The sequence below is a fragment of the Gekko japonicus genome, unplaced genomic scaffold, assembly GCF_001447785.1.
Source record: "Gekko japonicus isolate JY-2015 unplaced genomic scaffold, Gekko_japonicus_V1.1 scaffold2179, whole genome shotgun sequence".
Lineage (NCBI taxonomy): Eukaryota > Metazoa > Chordata > Lepidosauria > Squamata > Gekkonidae > Gekko > Gekko japonicus.
Window position 1 is genome coordinate 258190 of NW_015172613.1, and position 22121 is coordinate 280310.

At 47.4% G+C, this 22121-nt stretch overlaps 1 protein-coding gene across 1 annotated transcript in view; it reads right to left on the reverse strand.

The window, feature by feature from the left end:
• Positions 1-6681: 6681 nt before the first annotated feature.
• LOC107119184 (zinc finger protein 345-like) overlaps positions 6682-22121 on the reverse strand; it is a gene marked incomplete at its 3' end in the record, with an annotated part of 46699 nt that continues 31259 nt past the window's right edge. Inside the window, exons 3-5 of the mRNA XM_015421640.1 lie at positions 17769-18001; positions 12129-12243; positions 6682-8030 (exon numbers count right to left, since the gene is read on the reverse strand). Of these exons, the coding sequence (XP_015277126.1) occupies positions 6682-8030; positions 12129-12243; positions 17769-18001 (1697 nt within the window). The remainder of the gene's footprint in view (positions 8031-12128; positions 12244-17768; positions 18002-22121) is intronic.

Genomic DNA, 22121 nt, shown 5'->3' on the forward strand with positions numbered 1-22121 from the left:
CAATTGAACTGGCTGCCTGCCACTCAGGGCCAGTACCAGTTTTTTTTTTTTTGCACAGTAGGCGAGTCTACCTTCTGCCCCCCCCCCCCCCGGCCCCCACCAATTTTCAAACATAAATGCCTTTTAGGAAGAATAAAAAACACAGAATTTGAAATGGCTAATTTCTTTTTTTTTTCAATTGTGAGAACAAGTAATACAATCTCTGATTTTCTCTGTCAAACAGAAAAACACAAATCACAAAGCATTTTGAAAAATTCTGTAAATTGTGATGTTGAAATTTAAGCCTCTTTAATTTGTCCATTTCAAGCACATCAGAATCTCATTTTGCGTGTCTTTTCTTTAGCAAATGTTGTCACCAGTTCCTTCAGGTCAAGCGCTGATGCTTCAGCATGTTCAATTGAGATAGCTGCCAAACCAAGTAGTCTCTTTTGCAGCATTGTCGAGCATATGTGTGTTTTTATAAGTTCGAGTTTTGAGAAGCCGCGTTCACCACTTGCGACTGACATTGGAAGTGTGAGAAGGATCCTTAGAGCAACAGAAACATTAGGCACACTATCCTGGAGTTTTTGTTGACGTATGAAGTACTCTTTGTGGTGGCATAGACTTTTTAAAAAAAAATTATTACATTTTCACTACATACTACAAAGGGCAGGCAACGTGGGAAAGCGAATTATAAAATACAGTTAGGGATCTAATACGATAAAGAATTACTTCTTCCAAAATTTCCCTTAGCTTTAACATTCTACATGATGAAGAGTGAGATTAGCTGATTCAGATATATTCCAGTACAAACAATATTAGCCAATAAAGTGTATTCTGGTATATTAAGCTAATTATTATTAAACTTTCAGGGTTAATTCATTTTTAGTTCTTTTCCCCTTTAGGCTTTATCATAGTTCCATCTGATTTAAAGGAGTTTGGGGGCAGCTTTACCCAAATCAGATTCAGAGTCTTCTCCTGAGGAGCTGCCCGCTGTAGAGATGTTTCCTGATCCAGTTCCGCTGTACTCTTCTTCTGCATTGTTGTTCTCCACTTTTCCTTCTTTCTCTGTTTTTTGATGCTGCTCCAAAAATGCTTTAGCTTTTCTAACACTTTTTTCTTTTTTCTCTTTGAAGTTGAAGATAAGACCCATTGGCAAAATCCATCTGTAGGGAGTGGAATTTTTCTGTAGAAATGTTGTCAATTTTTTGTATTGTTGTCTCGACTTTCTTATCTCAAATGGAATGTCTTTTAAAATTCTTATTTATTCACCTTTGATTTTTAGAGTAATCCCATTAGTTGCTTTGAGTATAGCATCTCTGATAGATCTTTCGGAGAACTTCACAAATATTTCACTAGGTAGCTTATTTTTCTTGATGTAGTCTGGATAAGTCTGGTAGACTACATTCATTTCGCTTTGTATAAATTCTGCTTTAAGGTCTATTACCAGTACCAAGGCATTGCTTAAAATCTCCTTGCGGTTTCCCCTTTTGTTCCAGAATACCGTGAAATCTTAGGATAAATGATGATTTTTCCATTTGTAGTTGTAACAGCTGTTGTTTATGAGAGACTTTTTCCACTGCATCCGGCCTCTGTTTCAACGCTTTTGTCTTAGCATTGACTTTTCTCACTGACTTTGCTGTATTTTCTGTTTTTATATTGACTTTTTTTAGTTGTTTTTGGAGAGTCTCAAAGTTATTAAGATGTGTCATCTGGTTCAGTAGAGGGCACAGTGCAGCGGTTAACATGCTTGGAAAGTCTATGGTTACTTCCTGTTTGGAAGCCAATGCTGTTGAGCTGGCAGTTCATGAAGGAGAAGGTCTTACTTTTGGCGCCATTTTTTCAGTCCGATGCAGGATTGTTTACATTAAGAGAAAGCTCAAAAGTCTCTGTAGGTTTATTCAATCACGCTTTTTAACCAGTCAGCACTCTATTTGTGCTAAACAATGCTTTTCAATCAGCTTCCCCCCCTCCACTGCTTACAGTAGCTGCTTTTTCCTCCTGGGATGAGACCAGCTCAATTCCCTCCGCTTTTGAATTTAAGGGGTTGGGGGAAGCTGTCTGCTTAGATTTTTGTCTGGATTAAAAGCATATGGACTCACTCTTCATCAGCAGCTTGCTTCAGTAAGGTAGGGAGACCATTACAGCGCTTGATCTCCTGTTCGCCTGTCCCAGTGTGCGTTTCTGTCACCATTGCTGGTTTCACAACGGTAGGACCTGATGGGGCAAAGAGGAGCCCCAATCCCTCGGCCATGGCCTCGGGAGCGGCATCTCTCACACCCCAGGCTACAGGCCCCCTGCAAGGGCCCTGGGGGGACTGGAATCATCCAGTACCCCTCCCAGCTGCTACGGTCACAGGTTGCGTTCATCAGAGCGCAATGAAACGCGCCCGTGATTCGCCAAAACCGAAAGCCTGGTGGCACAGACTTTGGAAGTCTTCGAGCTACTGCTTGCAGTTCACAACACAGATCTTGAGCATCAATATCTTTGTTTCCATCGTGCATTAATGCTTGTTCCAAATTCTTGCAGGCCTTACATACATCTTCAGTGCATTGTTTGTTAATACTGTATATATCACACAGGAAGCCAAAGAGGGAATTATAGTGTTGTTGTTGTTCGAAACTCTCTTCCGCTGATTGTAGGACCCCATCTAATTCACTTTGAATGTTTGCTTTGGATCTTGTGGTGCCTCTTCTGGGGCCTCAGACTCAAACTGCTTTTTCTTTCTCCTTTGTCTTTGTTCTATCTCAAAGTTTGGTAGTGTTTCTAGCTCTTTTGCAATCGCAGTACCATCTGCCAAAACTGGTTCAAAAACCTCATCACACCTACAGCCCACAAGGTAGTTCGTGGTGACATGTAGTTGTCTTGTAGCTAAATTTAAATCAGCTTCCTTATTTTGTAGTAGCTTGCTTCTCAGATTAATTTTAAAAAGGATGCCGTACCATGTAACAAGGGATGCCACAAACCTGAACTTACTAATTGCATCAGCAAGAGCCTTAACTTCAACTCGAGAATCACTTGTGGATGATTTTTGTAGACTTGTGTCATTAAAGATCTCAATTAAAGCGTCATAAAGCATCCCGGGCAAAAAGTCATGCATGGGCTTAAGCAAGGCAAGAGACAAGCAGCTGGCATACAGCAGTGAGAATATCCAGGAACGGGCAGCATAAGAATCCCACTTTGTCAGTCTCAGAGTGAAGTCCTATGCAGAGTTACTCCAATCTATGCCCATTGATTTCAGACTGGAGTAACTCTGCACAGGATTGCACCGCAACCAGGTTCCCAGTGGCACCTCACAAATGCACTGGTATGCAGCTTGCTCTTTGCTGATGCTTATTCTCACTCAAAATCCTAAAGATTTGTGCCAGCGCATTTACCTGTGATGCTGGTGCATAATGGTTGAATCGACAGCACAGCCCCATGTTTTCTGTTCTTGTGCTGGAGTATTTAGGTATTCAGAATATATTTATCCCATCCTTCCCCCAAGGATTTCAGGGTGTTTGCTCTCTTCTCCTCCATTTTTGTCCTCACAACAACAACCCTGTGAGGTAGACCTGGATGAGAAAGAGATTGTATGGGGATTTGAACTTGGGTCTTCTAGACCCTTGGACTGCAAGAAGATCAAATCAGTCAATCCTAAAAGAAATCAACCCTGACTGTTCCCTGGAAGGCCAGCTAATGAAACTGAAGCTCAAAGACTTTGGCCACCCAATGAGAAGGGAGCACTCACTGGAGAAGACCCTGATGGTGGGAAAGATTGAAGGTCAAAGAAGACGGGGCCGGCAAAGGATGAGATGGTTGGACAGTGTCATAGATGCAACGACATGAAATTGAGCAAACTTCAGAGGACGGCGGAAGACAGGAGGGCCTGGCAGGATCTGGTCCATGGGGTCACGAAGAGCTGGACTCGACTGTGCGACTGAACAACAACAACTTCTAGATCCTACACCTACACTCTGACCACTACACCACACTGTCAGTAGCCCCCAACCCATCCAATTACGAGCTGATGCGGTAGCTCTCAGGATCAGAATGTTCCCTCGTCTCTAGAACAGCAGTTTTAAAGGGACAAAGAAAGTCGCCCCTCATACAGTTTTGAGCTGGTCTGATGTATGACTCCAGTTAAGACTGTGTGAGACGCAGCAAACAAATTAATTACATGGAAAGCGACTACTACTTTGGCAGCACTTACCTCCCCAGGCTTTCCACAAAGTTAATGAGCAAAACTAGGAATCTGTTTAAGAAAAGAACCTTACTTGGGACCAGAGAATGTTTATTTTGAGCCTCGGCACCAATCTAAGTCATCAATGCCAGTAAACATCAAATGAAATTCACTCAGCAGCTCGGTTTTCCTTTATTTGGGAATAAACCACAATTGAACTCAGTAGAACTTACTTCTGAGTCAACACACATAGGACCAGACTACTCACATTTTTATAGGCAAGAATGATCTTCCATGCAAATATCAACAATTCAACATCATATGTCAGGCTTTCATGTCTATAGATCAAGGACAGTAAGCACGAGCTGCACACCCATCAGTAAACAGCCTCTCGAATGTCATGTGCATCACTTGACAGGGGGGTCTCAGCTGTGTTAGGTTTGCTTTTCTTTTTCACACATCCTTGCCAACACAGTGTTTTGCCATAATCCCCCCCCCCATAGCATCTATGGGAAAAAAACAACTTGGGCTGAAGTAACTTTGGCCAGTTTCTCCTACACTTTGCAGTGAACAAAGAGGAATCAAGATGCCCTGCAACCCTTGCCTGATCCTCTTTTCCCATTACCTGCCATGACGGAAGCACCATATTTTGTTTCTGTGCAAACAAGTCCTCATGTTATCTATCTCCCAAAGAGTCATTCCTTCCAAATGACGCCCCACACTACTTCCGGTTGTCCCCCTCCTATCAATCCGCGCACTACCACTTACTACCGAACTACTATGAAAAACACGCAAGTAAATAAAGATGTAAAGGATCTGACTCGCCCCTGCAACTGAGACAGAAATCTCATTTAGCTGATGTCCAGGGAGGTAAGGCTGGCATCAGGATGCTTACATACAAAACGGTGCTTGAAGTCACTATAGTTTTCTCTAGTTTATCTACTTGTTGTTGACATACAGACTCGTCTCTGAAACAGCAACTCTACCCTTAAAGCGAACTGTCTAAAAGAAGAAGACCAGAGAGATGTCCTATAATGCGTTTGGCCACCCCAGAGACGACTCCAGATATCTATCCTTTGCTTAGGAGAGCCAATTTCCACGGGGAACCTGGCTTTGCAGGAGGAAAGCAAGAGGTCAACGAGCATATGGTGAAAACGAAAGAGCACCGACCTCAGCCAGCATTTGGTCCACCATTCCCAAAATAGCCATCTCCATTTGGTCTGTGGAGAGCCAAGCAGGGAACGGTGTGGATCCGTCCGCCTCCAAATGCACCACCCGGGCTTGCAGGTCCACTGTCTGGAAGTAGAGCAGCAGGCTCAGCAATAGGGAAAGGAAAGAGACGCCTCTGTGGGTTGTCAGATGCTGCCTAAGACTGCCACTTAACCTGAATCTGTTTCCACACACTCAGCATTCAACAGATTTCTCCCCTGTGTGGGTTCTGTGATGCCATTGAAAATGGTCACTTCATCTTATGAGCGAAATAGATGTGGTCTACAGGGCCTACTCTATATACATAAAGAAGAATAATCTGCCTGGAGAAATTGTAATGAGATTCTCGAAGAGACACGTGAGGGATTGTATCCTAAGAGCGACGGCGGGGACACTCTTGAAAATTGGGGACAGTACCATTCGAATTCTGAAAGATATCCCATTTGAACTAAGACAACAGAGAAAGAAATACAAAGATTTAATTCTTTTTCTTCAAACCAATGCAATCAGTTACAGGTGGTTATATCCAGAGGGCGTAACCTTCAAACTTCAGGATAAAGAAGAAAAGACTGACTCTGTTTCCAAAGCTCAGGATCTTCTGAGAGTCCAGCTGGGTGAGCCAGAGGAGAGGGATAAAGAGGAAAAGGACAGTAAGTCCAGTGGTGAGCTGGACTCGGGGTCTTCTGGAGAGGACTCTCTGTCTGAGAAGGGGGCAGCGGCTCCTAAAAGCCCTTATAAACAGCAGAAGAGAAGATAAGGAAAAAAATAAGAATTGAAGGACTCTGAATTGTGTCTTTGATAATAATGTTTTTAATATTGAGATGCTGAGGGGTCTTTTCACAACAATTAAATTTAAGATTTAAAGGTATAAAAGCAAGTCTGACTAAGTTCATAAAATGTAGCGTTTTAAGAGATGGCATTGTTTGTAAGCAATTTGAGGATCTCCTCTCTTGGGTTTTTAGTCAGTAGTGGTTATCTTTTCTTTCTCCTTAAATGTAGTACCCCTCCCTTTTTTTCATTGTAGTTTTGTAGCCCATATAAAAATGCAATTAAAAAATCCCCTTCGGGGGGCCAAATAAAAAGAAAAGAAAGAAAATGGTCGCTTCGACTGAATCTCTTTCCACACTCTGAGAACTCAAAAGATTTCTCCTCTATGTGAGTTCTTAGGTGAATTTGAAGATTGCCCTTCACAGTAAATCTCCTTCCACACTTTAGCATTCAAAAGCTTTCTCCTGTGTGGGTTCTCTGATGCGTGAGCATTCAAAAGGTTTCTCCCCTGTGTGAGTTCTCTGATGCTTTTGAAGATGGCCATGTTGACTGAATCTCTTTCCACACTCTGAGCATCCATGCGGCTTCTCACCTGTGTGGGTTCTCTGATGGTATTGAAGAGCGCCACTCTGACTGAATCTCTTTCCACACTCTAAGCATTCATGCGGTTTCTCCCCTGTGTGCGTTCTCTGATGCCGTTGAAGATTGCCACTCCCCCTGAATGTCTTTCCACACTCTGAGCATCCATGCGGCTTCTCACCTGTGTGGGTTCTCTGATGGTATTGAAGAGCGCCACTCTGACTGAATCTCTTTCCACACTCTAAGCATTCATGCGGTTTCTCCCCTGTGTGCGTTCTCTGATGCCGTTGAAGATTGCCACTCCCCCTGAATGTCTTTCCACACTCTGAGCATCCATGCGGCTTCTCACCTGTGTGGGTTCTCTGATGGTATTGAAGAGCGCCACTCTGACTGAATCTCTTTCCACACTCTAAGCATTCATGCGGTTTCTCCCCTGTGTGCGTTCTCTGATGCCGTTGAAGATTGCCACTCCCCCTGAATGTCTTTCCACACTCTGAGCATCCATACGGCTTCTCCCCTGTGTGAGTTCTAAGATGCCACTGAAGACTGCCACTCCCACTAAATCTCTTTCCACACTCTAAGCATTCATGCGGTTTCTCCCCTGTGTGAGTTCTCTGATGCCGTTGAAGATTGCCACTCCCCCTGAATGTCTTTCCACACTCTGAGCATTGAAGTGGTTTCTCATCAGTGTGGATTCTTTGATGGTATTGAAGAGCGCCACTCCCACTGAATCTCTTTCCACAGTCTGAGCATTCAAAAGGTTTCTCCCCTGTGTGAGTTCTCTGATGCCGTTGAAGATTGCCACTCCCCCTGAATGTCTTTCCACACTCTGAGCATTGAAGTGGTTTCTCATCAGTGTGGATTCTTTGATGGTATTGAAGAGCGCCACTCCCACTGAATCTCTTTCCACAGTCTGAGCATTCAAAAGGTTTCTCCCCTGTGTGAGTTCTCTGATGCCGTTGAAGATTGCCACTCCCCCTGAATGTCTTTCCACACTCTGAGCATTGAAGTGGTTTCTCATCAGTGTGGATTCTTTGATGGTATTGAAGAGCGCCACTCCCACTGAATCTCTTTCCACACTCTGCACATTCAAAAGGTTTCTCTCCTGTGTGAGTTCTAAGATGCCATTGAAGATGGCCACTCCGACCAAATCTCTTCCCGCACACTGAGCATTCAAACGGTTTCTCCCCTGTGTGGATTGTTTGGTGCCGTTGAAGAGCGCCACTACAACTGCATTTCGTTCCACACTCTGAGCATTCAAAGGGTTTCTCCTGTGTGTGAGTTCTCCGATGCTGCTGAAGATTCCCCCTCTCACTGAATGTCCTTCCACTATCTGAGCATTCAAAAGGTTTCTCACTTCTGTGGTGTATTCTTTGGTGCACAAGGAGCTGTGATCTATTTCTGAAGTACTTTCCACACTGAATGGATTTTCTTCCCTTCATTATCCCACGCTTTGGAAAATGTACACTACACTTTCTTTGATCTCTCTTCTCAACCTTGTGGCCACCGTTCTTTTTCTTAGGTCTGCCTCTGTTCCTGACCTTTTCTTTCAAGTCTTCATTTTTAACTCTATCTGGCATGTGCTGATGAAGTTCCGCACCCTCCTCATTCCTCTGCTCATCCTCTGCTGGAATGAAGAGAGAGATCTTGTTAGTACCTGGGATGGCTGATAAGGTCCAAAGTCATCTTTGTGACTGCCATAGGAAAGGACTGATGATCCTTTAGCCTCGTTGAGCTTGGCTGATCCTAACCACCTAACCTTTCCCCATTATATCTAATATTTAAGGATACCTCACCCACTCAAGAGCCACAGCTGAGCTCTTGCCCAGAAGGAGTTTCTGAGCCACCAGATTTCATGCCCTCCCTTCCTTACCCAGTAGGCTGCATGATGGTTCCAAACCAAATGTGGCTCAGAAATGACTCAGAAACCCTCCATGGTATTCCTTGCCTGTTCCCTTGACATAACCCTGAAGGATACTCACTCTCAGCCAGCTCATACAGGAAGGAAATCTCCTCTTGGGATCCTCTTGAGAAATTCTCCAGCCTTTCTTCGGATGCAAGGCCATTGCCTGTCTCCACCAAAGTCTCTGTTATACTCCTGGCTTGTTTCGCAGAGGAAGAGGGGGGGAGAGAGAGAGAGAGGGAGGGACGGAGGGAGGAAGGAAGGAAGGGAGGGAGGGAGAGATCATTCTTATGTGGGGAAGGAAATAAATCCAAGGTTAAAAATTCTTCTGGAAGGATGGAACCATGGTCAAGATCAAAGCCCACAATCCCACCCGATGAGGCGGAGCACCCTAGTTCCACCAAGGGTTAATGTCATTATTAAGGATCCTGGTCCAACTCTCTGGTGTTCGTCATATGAGTCTCCCTGCAGCTAACATCCTTATCTTTTCCAAGGCCAGACTCCATGTGGTAATCAGTTAATTGTGAGAACCTATATTCAGTTATGGAACTATGAGTTGAGAGGAAATTAGAAGAAGAGGAGATTGAATTTATACCTCACCCTTCACTCGGAGCCTCAGAGTGGTTTACAGTCTCCTTTCCCTTCCCTACAAGAGACACACCGTGAGGTTGGTGGGGCTGAGAGAACTCTTTCGAGGACTACTCTTAAGAGAACAGCTCTTAAAGAACTTGTGACTGACCCAAGGTCACACCAGCAGCTGCAGATGGAAGAGTGGGGAATCAAACCTGGTTCTCCCAGATCAGAGTCTGCACTCTTAGCCACTACACCAAATTAGGGGGGTGCTGACAGCCTCTGGAAAATTCCCTCAAGGAGGACTGTTGATTGCGTCATTAGGATCACCTGACCTTAAAAGGTAAAGGTTCCCTTGCTCAAAAGCCAGTCAAGTCCAACTCTAGGGTTGCGGTGCTCATCTCCGTTTCCAAGCCGAAGATCCAGCTCTGTCTGAAGACGTTTCCGTGGCTATTTGGCTGGCATGACTAAACACCAAGGCGCACAGAATGCTGTTACCTTCCCACCTAAGTGGTACCTATTTTTCTACTTGCAATTTCTTGCTTTCGAACTGCTAGGTTGGCAGGAGCTGGAACTAGAGACGGGAGCTCACTCCGTCATGCGGCACACTCGGGTCTCGAACTGCTGAACTACCGACCTTCCACAGCCTGACCATAGAGAGAGGTAAAAAGTATAATACCGGTAGACCAGAGGGAAGCCATGCTAACTTTATCCTCATGCCTTGCTAATATGCCTCGATATTTCCTTGCTTCATCACGATGAATAGTTTCCTGTAGAGTAACTTAGGCTACAGCTGGAATACTTATGCTGCAACAAGAGGTGCCATCTAATACCTAGTGTTTCATGTCTTAGATAGAACAGTTAGCTTTTCTTGTTTTTCTGTTGCTGAGGTGCAGGAACTGTCCTGTTTAGTGCTGTCTTATTTTAAAACCCTTAATAAACTTTGATATATTTTTTAAAGGGGTGTGCTTTACTTGTGTGCACGCTCCTCGTGAACCCACTGGACTGGGTCCTGCTCAGGTACAAAGAGTGGTGACCCGAGGGGGACTCAGGCTTGGGTTCGTGACAGGATGATTTCCACGACACAGACATAGCGAATGTTCGTAATCCCCTCCAGGGGGGAAGGGTGTGTGGTAAAAATTGGCAACAAAAAAAGGAGGAAATCTGGACTCTTCCAGAGTCTTTCTGAGGGCCTCTCATCCCCTGTGCTTCTGGCTTGGGTGATGGCCACAATACTGGCCTCAGTTGCTCCTGGGAACGTCCACACACATGAACACAGGAAGCTGCCTCGTACTGAATCAGACCTTTGGTGCTCTGAAGTCAGTCTTGTCTACTCAGTCCACCAGTGGCTCACCAGGGTCTCAGGCGGAGGTCTTTCACATCGCCTCCTGCTCAATAATCCTTTTAACTGGAGATGCTGGGGATCGAACCTGGGACCGTCTGCATGCCAAGCAGATCCTCTGACAGTGAGTCACAGCCCCTCCCCAAGTAGGGGGGAAGGCCTCAAAATGATGTATCGCTATTCAATATTTTGAAGAGAAGAAGAGATTGGATTTATACACCACCCTTCACTCAGAGTCTCAGAGCGGCTTACAGACACCCTGTGAGGTAGGTGGGGCTGAGAGAGCTCTGACAAAGACTGCTCTTTTCAAGGACAGCTCCGACAGAACTATGGCTTGCCCAAGGTCATCCAGCAGCTGCAAGTGGAGGAGTGGGGAATCAATATCCGGTTCTCCCAGATTAGAGTCCATGCATTTAACCCCTACACCAAACTGGCTCATCTCAGTGGCATCAATATGCACCTCTGGCACCTATGAAAGTTCCTTACCCAGAAAGGCCACATTCCCACAGTTCTCCAGCATGACTTCCCTGTACAGAGCTCTTTGTCCCGGCTCCAGCAGGGCCCACTCTGCCTCAGTGAAATAGACGGACACCTCCTCAAAGGCAAAGGGACACTGGAAGAAAAGGCAGATTCTCTCATCAGAGACTGCACACGGGAAGGGAGTAGTCTGGGAAGGTACGGTGTGGGTAAGGGGAACAGTGTTCAGAGGATCTCTCGCCCAGATGCATTGTAGAAACTGCAGGCGCAAAAGCCCCCCTGAGAAAGGAGGAGGGACTCAGGCTGCCCCCTGCGCATCTCTCCTACCTGGACTGGAGGTGCAGCAGCCGTTTCCACACCTCTGAGAAGACGATGGCTCAACAGCATCTCTTCACTGCCTGTTCCTGAGACAAAGGAGGAAGGAGGGGTGTTTGCTTGTTTCTTCCCTGCTTCGCGCACCCCCCCTTCCCAGGGTAGTTGAAACATTACCCTCCCTGTGTACACTCAACATATTTTTAAACATTCTTACTTGAGCACATCTGGAGACTCGAGGGTCATATGAATGGGTTTTCACAGCATCTCTTGGCATGCTTGCTTCACAACCAGATTTTCAGCCAGATGCAACAAAAACGTGACATCGCATCTGCCCCAAGACCCACCCCAAAGTTCCTGGGGGTGCCAGTCCACAGCCTGCCACCCCTCCTCCAGCATCCGGTTTCCAACAGTGGCCCAACAGATGCCCCAATAAGCATGGGCAGAGAAGCCAGATCTTCCCATGATTTGTGGGCCCTCGGAACTGGTTCTCAGAGCTCTGCTGCCCCAGGAGGTGGAGAGGCCCCCTTGATTCCCCAGGTTGAATCGCTCTGCCTAGGTTTGTCTACCTTTCCTATTTTGAGCCACCTTGAGCTCCTCTTATGGAAGGAAGGTGAGATATGAATATTAAAATTAATGGGAGGAAATTGCCCTCCATGAATCTGTCTCATTCCCCTTCGAGAGAAATCACAATTAGTGGACACTGAGTGCCACAAATTAACTCTGTGTTGTCTGAAGACGTATTTAACTCTTTTCCTGACCTGAACTCTCTACCAATCAAACTCACTGGGGTGCACCCAACACACCCAGGCACAAAGACACCTTACCACAGGAGAGGGCATCTTGGGCACACTCCTGGGCCTGTGCCCTCTGCCCTTGCTCCAAGGAAGCTCCTTCCACCTCAGCGAATGTCGCTTCTGTCTTCATGAATGGTGCCCGCATCTGAAACAGCAGCGAGGGAGAGGGGTAAGAGACGGAATGGAAAAGAGACCAAAGAATGGATCCTGCCCCACTCCCAGATTCTGCACCCTTCCATCAGCAGACCTGCAGAATTATTGAGTTATCTGGAGGGCTAATAAATACTCTAGTAGAAGAGGCTGCTGAAGGAGGCCATGAAATCTCCCATTTGAAAGATTAACACTTGGACAGATGTCTGGCAGGGAACCTTTAGGATAAGGCCAGATATCATTGCTTGGATTGGACATACTTGGAGGGAATCCCCTCACCTGTTCTGCCTGCCTCTTCTCCTCTGCCTGACTCAGGAGGAAACCTTCGGCCAGGGACACCGCCTGGGAACTGGTCTCCGGCCCACATCCTTTCACCCAGCACTGCATTTCCGGGGGCAGGATGGTCAGGAACTGCTCCAGGATCACCAGGTCCAGAATCTGCTTCTTGGTGCTCCTCTCCGGCATCAGCCACTGGCGGCAAAGTCCATGGAGCTGGCTGCAAACCTCTCGGGGCCCATCGGCCTCATGGTAGCGGAATTGCCGGAAGCGTCTGCAATGTGAGTCTGAGATTGCAGTGAGCTGATAATGGATATCTGGCACCTGGCTTTCCCAGAATTCAACACCACTCCCAGCTTGGGTGGCATGGGGGCTGTCTTCCCAGTTCTTGGCTGTCTTGCCAGTTCCAGGTCCTTTTGGGTTCTCCTCTTCCATCTCTTTCCCCTTCTCTTGGGTCACCTCTGACTGTGGAAAGATGCCTTTAGTCACTTGACTATCAAGAGAGGCTTCCCTCTGGGGGAAGGAGAGACACAGGCAGTAACACGGAAAATAAAAGAGAATGGAGATACAGCACTGAACATCGCAAACCTTCATAAGTTCAAGAGACACAAGAGAATTGTCCTGGTGGATCAGAACAAAAGGGCTTCTTGTGGTTTGTAGATCAGGTTTAAGATCATTTTTCTATATTACAAACTGTTTGAGATATGCCTCCATGGTTCTTTGGGAAAGTTAGGTGTCTCTGTTTGGCTCTTTGAGGATGTTCAAAAGCTTAGCCTCTCATAACGTTGTCTCAGTCTGTCCTAGGGGCTAATTCTTACAGTACAGAAGCAGCAGGGCAGAGATACCAAGTCCTTCACCCAGAGAAGAACCACAGTTTTCCCTAGCGTCACATCCAAAATCACCCTGACAGAAGAAGGACCGTCTTCCAGAGGCCAGCCTCTCTTGGGAACAAGCCTAAGCCCAGCCCTTGAGCAACTCTGGATGGCCACGAAGTGTGTCAGGAGATATGCCCACCCAGGGGCTGCTGGGACGGAGCCAGAGGAGACAACAAACTCTGCCGAATGCACAAGGTTGCCAGTCTCGTTTCGGAAATTCCTGGAAATGTGGGGCTGGAGCCTGGGGAGGGCAGGCGCTAACGGCACAGAGTCCACCCTTCAAAGCAGCCATTTCCTGAACACACAAACTGAGCTCTGCAGTCTGGAGATCAGTTTTGATTGGAGACCGTCTCCAGGCTCTTCCTGGACCCTGGCATCCCTGCCTCAGGGAGACGGTAGATGGGGTTGGCAGAGGGGATCAGCCAAAATGCTTGGCATTGGGGCCATCCAATCAGCATGAATGAGTCACCACATTTCATCCCACCGGACACCAAAAGGCGAGCTTTGTACTCTTGCTGGCACCTTCCTTAGCGGAACCTGAACCCACCACCCGTGTGGCTGCGCCCTTGTGTTTCTCTCTCCTGCCCCTCTCTCTCCTGGCAAAAGGAGGCCCTTCCTCCCGCCCAAACCCCAGTTCAGAAAGGACAATTTGGGATTGTGTTATGCTGTCTCTGCCAAGCAAGCGGTGGAGTGATGGGGGCAAGGGCGATGCTGTTGGAACAGCCGTGTGCCTCCACACAACACACTGCTGCAGATAGTTGACTGGTAGTTGTTAAATTGAATGAACTGAATGTTGTTATACTGAATGGATTGAATATATGTATGTACCTGACACAGACGTTATAATAGCACAGAATGCACTTTGTAGAATGAGAGTTATAAACAGAACACATTAATTTACAGTAGCTTCTTGCGGTGGCTCAAGTGGTTAAGACGCTGAACTGCAGGCTGTCTCTAGTTCCAGCTCCTCCCAACCTAGCAGTTCTAAAGCAAGAAATTGCAAGTAGATAAATAGGTACCACTTTGGTGGAAAGGTCACAGCGTTCCGTGCGCCTTGGTGTTTAGTCATGCCGGCCACATGACCACGGAAATGTCTTCGGACAGTGCTGGCTCTTCGGCTTTGAAACGGAGATGAGCACCGCAACCCTAGAGTCGGACTCGACTGGCTTTCGAGCAAGGGAAACCTTTAACTTTACCTGAACCTCCCGGTGGGGCTTGAAGTTCTCCCAGGATGACAACCGGCCTCCAGCAGACAGAGATCAGTTCCCCCGGAGGAGACCGTCCCCTGGGAGGAAGGACTCGGTGGCCTCGCTCCACTCTGAGGTCTCCCCCCCCGCCGGCCCTTCCCCAGAATGCACAGACATCCCCCCCCCAAAAAAATGTCCAGGAATCTCTGCAGTCCTGCTGCGGGCAACCCTGGCCTCCCTCCCTCCCTAGAGCTCAAAGCTTCTCCTCGCGACGACTCACTCCGAAGGAAACCTGCCCGCGATCCGGCTGCGGCGAGGCTTTTCCCGGCTCTCGCGTCCCCGAAGCCCCTCCAGTTCTCTTTCGCCATTCAAAAGCAAACCTCCCCTCCCTCCCTCCCTCCCGGAAAAGAGCCTTTCCTCTTTTCCGCCCCCCCCGTCCTTGCTCGGCCCCGCTAGCAACCGGCTCTGTAGCCTTTAACCCTTTCAGTGCTGCAGAGGAAGGGAAACTCTCCCCTGCCCTCTCCAGGAGGCGCTTCGGCCAGGCTGCCGTCCGCCACCCCAGATGCAGCTCAATAATGGGGCTGCTCTGGAGGAACTCTGCACCGGGCTGCACTCCCGGGGTAAGCCGTGCTGTTAACCCGCTCAGATAAAGGTCCCAGGTCCTTCTTCTCCTCCGAGTTCCTTTTGCATCCTCCCAGTGTCAGGTCCCTAAAACTCAGTTGGGGGAGGGGGCTACATATGATGAGAGTATTCTGTGTTTTTCACAGACAAGCGTGTCTGAGTAACTGTTTTGCCCGTGGAGAGAAAACGCAGGACCTCAAATGCAAGCTCTCTCCCGCCCACACCCATCCGAGGTGGGTGCTGCAAACCTTTTCTTGCCCCCAAACAGCCCCCAGTCTTAAACAGCTTCTCACCCACAATAGTGCAACCTCTATTGTGAACATGGAGGCTGGTACCAGAGCTTGCAAGAAACCCAGGTGCCAACTCTGCCGCCGCAGACACCCAGACAACACAATCACTGGACCGGACAACATATTCGACGTTGTTTATTCAAGGGAAAATAATTTTTCTAGTCAATGTAAAGCTGATTGAGCTGTATGATTATTTGAATATTTTTTAATTTTATGTATAGGAAGGCGCAATATTAGAATGGTATATTTAGAGCAAAACAATTTAAACTGGACATAACATATATACGATGGTTATATGTTATATTTGAAATTGCATGTTACGTTTCTACAAAATGAAAATAATTGTAATTCAGCTATCTTCTGTTCTAGACTGTTTCTGAGATCCCTTTGCAATAAAAAGGTACTTTGAGGTCCCCCACTGAATGTCCTGGAAGGTTGAAATATATTTTAAAATATATTAAAAAAAATCTAAGCCGTCTCAGGCTCATTTCACTTGCTCATCTTCTAACACTGTATATGTCATTAAACGCCAACAATGCCCTTTAGTTCTCTGCATAGGGCAAACAGGTCAAACCCTAAATCAAATCTGACTTCAGGAATCACAAGAAGAAGAGATTGGATTTTTTGGATTTATACCCCACCCTTCACTACTCAAAGGTGTCTCAGAGTGGCTTACAAACTCCTTTCCCTTCCCCACAACAGACACCCTGTGAGGTAGGTGGGGCTGAGAGAGCTCTGACAGAAACTGCTCTTTTTCAAGAACAGCTGTGCCAGAATTATGGCTTGCCCAAGGTAATCCAGCCAGGTACAAGTGGAAGAGTGGGGAATCAAACCCGGTTCTCCCAGATTAGAGTCCGCACACTTAACCACTACACTGGGTGGATGCATAAGGAACTGCTGGATCAGACCTGTGGTGTTATCTAGTCCAGCGTCCTTCTTGTCTCACACAGTGGCCAACCAGTTCATCTGGTGGTCCAACAACAGGGCATAGCAGTCGAGGCCTTCATAAGAACTCAAGAAGGACCCTGCTGGATCAGGCCAGTAGCCCATCTACTCCAGCATCCCATCTCATGCAGTAGCCAACCAATTCCTCTGGAGGTCCAACAATAGGACACAGAGGCCAAGGCCTTCCCCTGCTGTTGTCTCCTGGCACTGGGCTTCAGAGGTTTACTGCCTTTGAATGTGGAGGTTCCCTTTAGTCACCATGGTTACTAGCCACTGACTACCTCACATGGTTATATGATCAACCGGGGTCTCACCTTTTAAAAAGCTCTGTTTCTCTGTTTGACTGCAAGGGGGCACAGGGAAGAAAATGGTTTTGGGCTTCCCTTCCATGGCATTTTTACCACCAGAAGTGATGTCGGGGGGGGGGGGCTATTTGCCCCTTCTTCTGGCACGTGTCCATAGCACATGGAGCCTGAGGAAGGGACAGACAGCCCCCCACCCCGGTACCATTTCTGGTGGCAAAATCCTGCAGGAAGGAAGCCAAAAGCTTTCCCTTGCCCAAGCCCAAACAGAGACTGAGAGCTTTTGAATGGTGAGTTGTGTGTATTGTGTACTATAGCTTTTAGCAAGGTCTCACTGCAAGATGTTACAACTGAAGATGCAACAACAGAGGTAACAAGGCTGGTGAGGTGCACATCCATTTCTTTTGTTTCACTGTTATCAAGCATGTCCTGCAAGAATTTGAAGCAGTGGAGAAAACCTGTATGACCTGTTTCACCAGAGATAATACAGCAACCCATATTTACCTCTCGGGGGGGGGAGGTCTTATGTCTCCTGTACTACCCAAAACACTTGCTAGATGTTAGCTGCATCTGAAGAGCAGTGTTCCCTCTAAGCCTCCAACTAATGTATGCAGCAACCAAATCACTCACTCACAACTTTAATGCCAATAGCTCACAAAGTAGAATTTTTGCTCACAGGATTCCACAGCTTAGCACTGGACCCTGGTGCTCTTGCTGGCAGTTCTCTGCAACTGGGCTGTCTCGTCCAGACAGGCAAAGGGGTGCTGTAGCGTCACAGCAGCTGCCCCAACAGGTGAGCATCGGCCAAGGAAGGTCCCTCCTTCTCGTCTGCTCTGCTCCAGGCGGAGTGGGTGACGCAGGAGGGGTTAAAAGCCAAGCAGAAACTTTGCTGCCGCCTGATCTCCCCCCCCCCCCAGCTTCTCCTAGCCCTCGGGATGGAAGCAGAGGCCGGCCGGCCAGCATGGTGAGGGATCCCGGGCTGCAACTGTCTGCAGAAAAGCCCCCCCAGTGGAATCCGGCTCACCCCAGCCCGCTCTCCCCGGCAGACAGCCAGGATTCGCGCCCCCTGCCTGGCTGCTGCCGCCTCCCACAAAGGCCAGCTTGGGGCGGCACGGAGAAGCCCGGACTGCTGCCCAGCCGGGCTGAGGACTTTGCCAGGTGCCTCTCTGCCGCAATGCCGAGCCCGGATGCCTTCCCGCGGTGGGAGGGAGGAAGCGCACTGGGGCTGCCCGCGTTGGGGGACGCCGGCGCTCCCGGCTGCAGCAGGAGCGTGAGAGTTGTGAGCAGGGCTTTTGGTGGGGGTGGGGGGAGGGCGGCAGGCGCCCTTCCCCAGGAGCTGCCCTAGGCAAAAGTCTAATTCGCCTAATGGGTGGGCCGGCCCTGAATTCAGCCACTCTTCCAGAAGACTGGAGAGTAGCAAATGCGACACCAGTTTTTAAAATGGGATTCAGAGAGGAACTAGGAAATTTCAGGCCAGTCAGCCTAACGTCTACCCCAGGCTAGAAGAAAGAGAGAATTGTTAGGCACATAGAGGGACAGAGCTTGCTGAGGGAAAATCAGCATGGCTTCTTCAAAGGGAAATCCTGCCTCACCAGCCTTTTGGAGAAAGTGAACAAGCAGGTAGACAACAGTGACCCAGTAGTCATTATATACCTGGACTTTGAACAGGCTTTGGACAAGGTACCTCACCAAAGACTCTTGAGTAAACCTAGCAGTCATGGCGTAAAAGGATAGATTCTCCTATAGATTAAAAATTGGTTAAATGACAGGAAGCAAAACGTAGGAATCAGTGGACAGTTCTCACAAGGGAGGGAAGTAAGCAATGGGGTTGCACAAGGATCGGTATTGGGGCAAGTACTATTTAATTTATTCATTTCATGCTCAGAGGAAGAAACAGATACTTTTATGGCGACACATTGGTGGAGGGGGGGAATTCCCCATTAGGCACACTGCAATCCAGGAAAGTGGAAATAGGACAATACCGGGGTGGGGATCTTCATGCATTTAGAAGACCCTGCTCATCATTCGTTCATTCATTTCAATTTGCTACGCTGGCCTTCCCTGAAACAGGGCTCAGGGCAACTTACATCGAAGGCAAACACAATACACAAGCAAATTAAAACAACATTAAAATATATTAAAACAATTCATCAGAAAAACAATACCATGTCCAAAATGACAGATAATTTCAATATCCAACTCCAGGTTGTGAGGAGCGCACAGATGTTTGGCATACGGAAAAAGTCTAAGGACAGTGTTGGAAGGCAGAAGCACTGAGAGGCAAGCCTTCATAGGGAATCCTAGGCAGGACATCAGACGCCCCAGCCGTGTGAAGCTCCACGAATGGAGGAATCATTGGGTAGAACCCACAAGGGCCTCATTCCATGGATGGAAGTGCTACATACTTTAAAAAAAACCCCACACATTATAAATGAAGATCCCCAAACTGAAAAAAGAGGTGTTATACCTCTGTTTGTAATATCTTTAAAAGTAAAGGTTCCCTTGCTCGAAAGCCAGTCGAGTCCGACTCTAGGGTTGCGATGCTCATCTCCGTTTCAAAGCCGAAGAGCCAGCGCTGTCCGAAGACGTTTCCGTGGTCATGTGGCCGGCATGACTAAACACCAAGGCTCACGGAACACTGTTACCTTCCCACTGAAGTGGTCCCTATTTATCTACTTGCAATTTCTTGCTTTCGAACTGCTAGGTTGGCAGGAGCTGGAACTAGAGATGGGAGCTCACTCCGCCATGCGGCACACTCGGGTCTCGAACTGCTGAACTACCGACCTTCCACAGCCTGCAGTTCAGCGTCTTAACCACTTGAGCCACCGCAGCTCCAATATCCAAAAAAAGAAAGAGAAAAGTTTAGTGATTAGCCAAAACATAATCAACAGCACCACATGGTTCAAACCCTGTTACAGCCTCAGGAGAGACTTTTTTCACTTAGAGGTGCGGGATTGGGTCGTGAAGGAGTGGCGCTTTCCCCTCAGAAACACGTGAGACTCCGGCTACAACGCAGGAAAGGAGCGGATCGAAGAGGATCCTCAGCAGGAGTGAGAGTGGTCAGCTGCTCACCTGAGCTGTATCCAGTCCTGTGGCTCCTCAAGGTTAAATGCACACCAATAAAGCAGACCTTTCTAAAAATATATAAGGGTTTATTGAACAGCTTTAAAAAAGGATGTCACTATGCAGTAGAGTCTCTAGAGCCAGAAGCAGAGAAATTGAAAAGCCAGCTCTCTATCTAATACATTTCGTATCTGGTATCAGACGGCACACCTTCTTGCAGCATGAGAATCCAAGCTGTAGCCTCAAGCTTTCTGTACGTGGCAGTCCATCATGATGTAACTGAACATATCAAAGCATACTGGCATGGCTCAAGCATAACATTAGCATGGCTTCCCTCTGTCCTCTAGCCTTATAGTCCTTTGTCCTCTGACACCAGGTGGTCTCTCGGGCCCAATCAGGACTCTCCCTCAATGGAACTTTCCAGAAGATGTTAACATCCACTCCTAATTCCCACCTGGCATCCGGTTACACAACTGAGCCCAGGTTCTCACAATTAACCAATTACCACATTCTTTAATCCGGCCTTAAAAGAGATAGGGATGATATCAGCAGGATGATCCAAACTACGGACACCTGAAAGCCGGAGCAGGTCTGCTCATAATCATGTCAACCCTTGAGCGGGATTAGGTTGCTTCACCTCGCACACACGTGAAGAAACACCTGGCAGATGACAGCACTGTAGGGACGTATATTGTTGTTACTGTATATTATTATCATTACTGTTGTTGCTTAGCATAAGTTATCTTGGAACCCCATCTTGAATCTGTAGTTAAATATCCTTGGAGCACCGTGGAAGGAATTTTTAGTGAATTGTATTTATTGTATTTTATACTGTTTTGTGTTGTTTTATTGTTTTAACTTTGGCATTTATGCCCCTTGTGAGCCGCCCTAAGCCTTCGGGGAGGGCGGAATATAAATTTAAAAAATAAAATAAAAAATAAAATAAATTGGCTCCATGAATTCCTGCGCAACAGTTGCATCAAACTCCTGACGCTCCCATGAAGGATCATTTAACTCTTCTACCTCTCAGAAATACAAGGCAGGAGCTCTGGATGGAGGGAGGTCCGACGCTAGTGTCGAGTGTGTGTTGCAGGACAGCGAATACACGGGGTTATCATGTGGTGTAACGAGAGATCCCCTGGCTGGATCCACACCATGCTGACATCCAGGCTAAGCTACTGTAATATACTGTGTGTTGGACACGTGGGGGCCAGGCCTTGCCAGGGTTATGGGTTCTGGCTTGGGTAATTCCTGGAGATTTAAGGGTTTAACCCTGGGTACAGTGGGGTTTGCGGAGGTGATGAGCCTCAGCTGGGTATTATTTATTTATTTATATCAGTTATAATTTACATCAGTTATAATCGACCACCATCATCGCCGTCAAGTCATAACGTAAGAAGAACCCTGCTGGATCAGACCAGTGGCCCATCTAGTCCAGCATCCAGTCTCACACAGTGGCCAACCAGTTCCTCTGGAGGGCCAACAACAGGGCAGAGAGGCCGAGGCCTTTATAAGAACATAAAAAGAGCCCTGCTGGATCAGACCAGTGGCCCATCTAGTCCAGCATCCAGTCTCACACAGTGGCCAATCAGTTCCTCTGGAGGGCCAACGACAGGGCAGAGAGGCCGAGGCCTTCCCCTGATGTTGCCTCCTGTCTCTGGGATTCAGAGGTTCCCCTCAGTCACCAGGGCTAGTAGCCATTGATAGACTGATCCTCCAAGGATCTATCTAATCCCCTTTCCAAGCTGTTTATTCCTGTGGCCGTCACTACATCCTCTGGCAGTGAATTCCACATTTCCATCACTCTCTGTGTAAAGCAGTATTTCCTTTTCTCTATCCTGAACCTACTGCCCATCAGCTTCATTGGATGCCCTTGAGTTGTAGTATTCTGGGAGAAGGAGGAAAAGTGTTCTTTGTCAACTCTCTCCACCCCGTGCATAACTTAACAAATCTCTATCATGTTCCCCCTCAGTTGTCTCTTTTCTAAACTGAAAAGTCCCAGACTCTTCAGCCTTTACTTGTAGGGAAGGTGTTCCAACCCCATATCCTCTGGGTTGCCCTCCTCTGTATTTTTTCCAGCTCTGCAATGTCCTTTTTTGAGATACAGTGACCAGAACCTGACACACTATTCCAAATGAAGCTGCACCATAGTTCTATACAGGGGCACTACAATACTGGCTGTTTCATTCTGTAATGTATTCAATAGCTGCCATTGAATGCATAACGTGTATGTGAATCACCTCATTGAAGTATCATGTAAAGCTTCGTCCTGGGCTAGGATCCAAATCCATCCAATCGCAATGCTAGCCCAGGG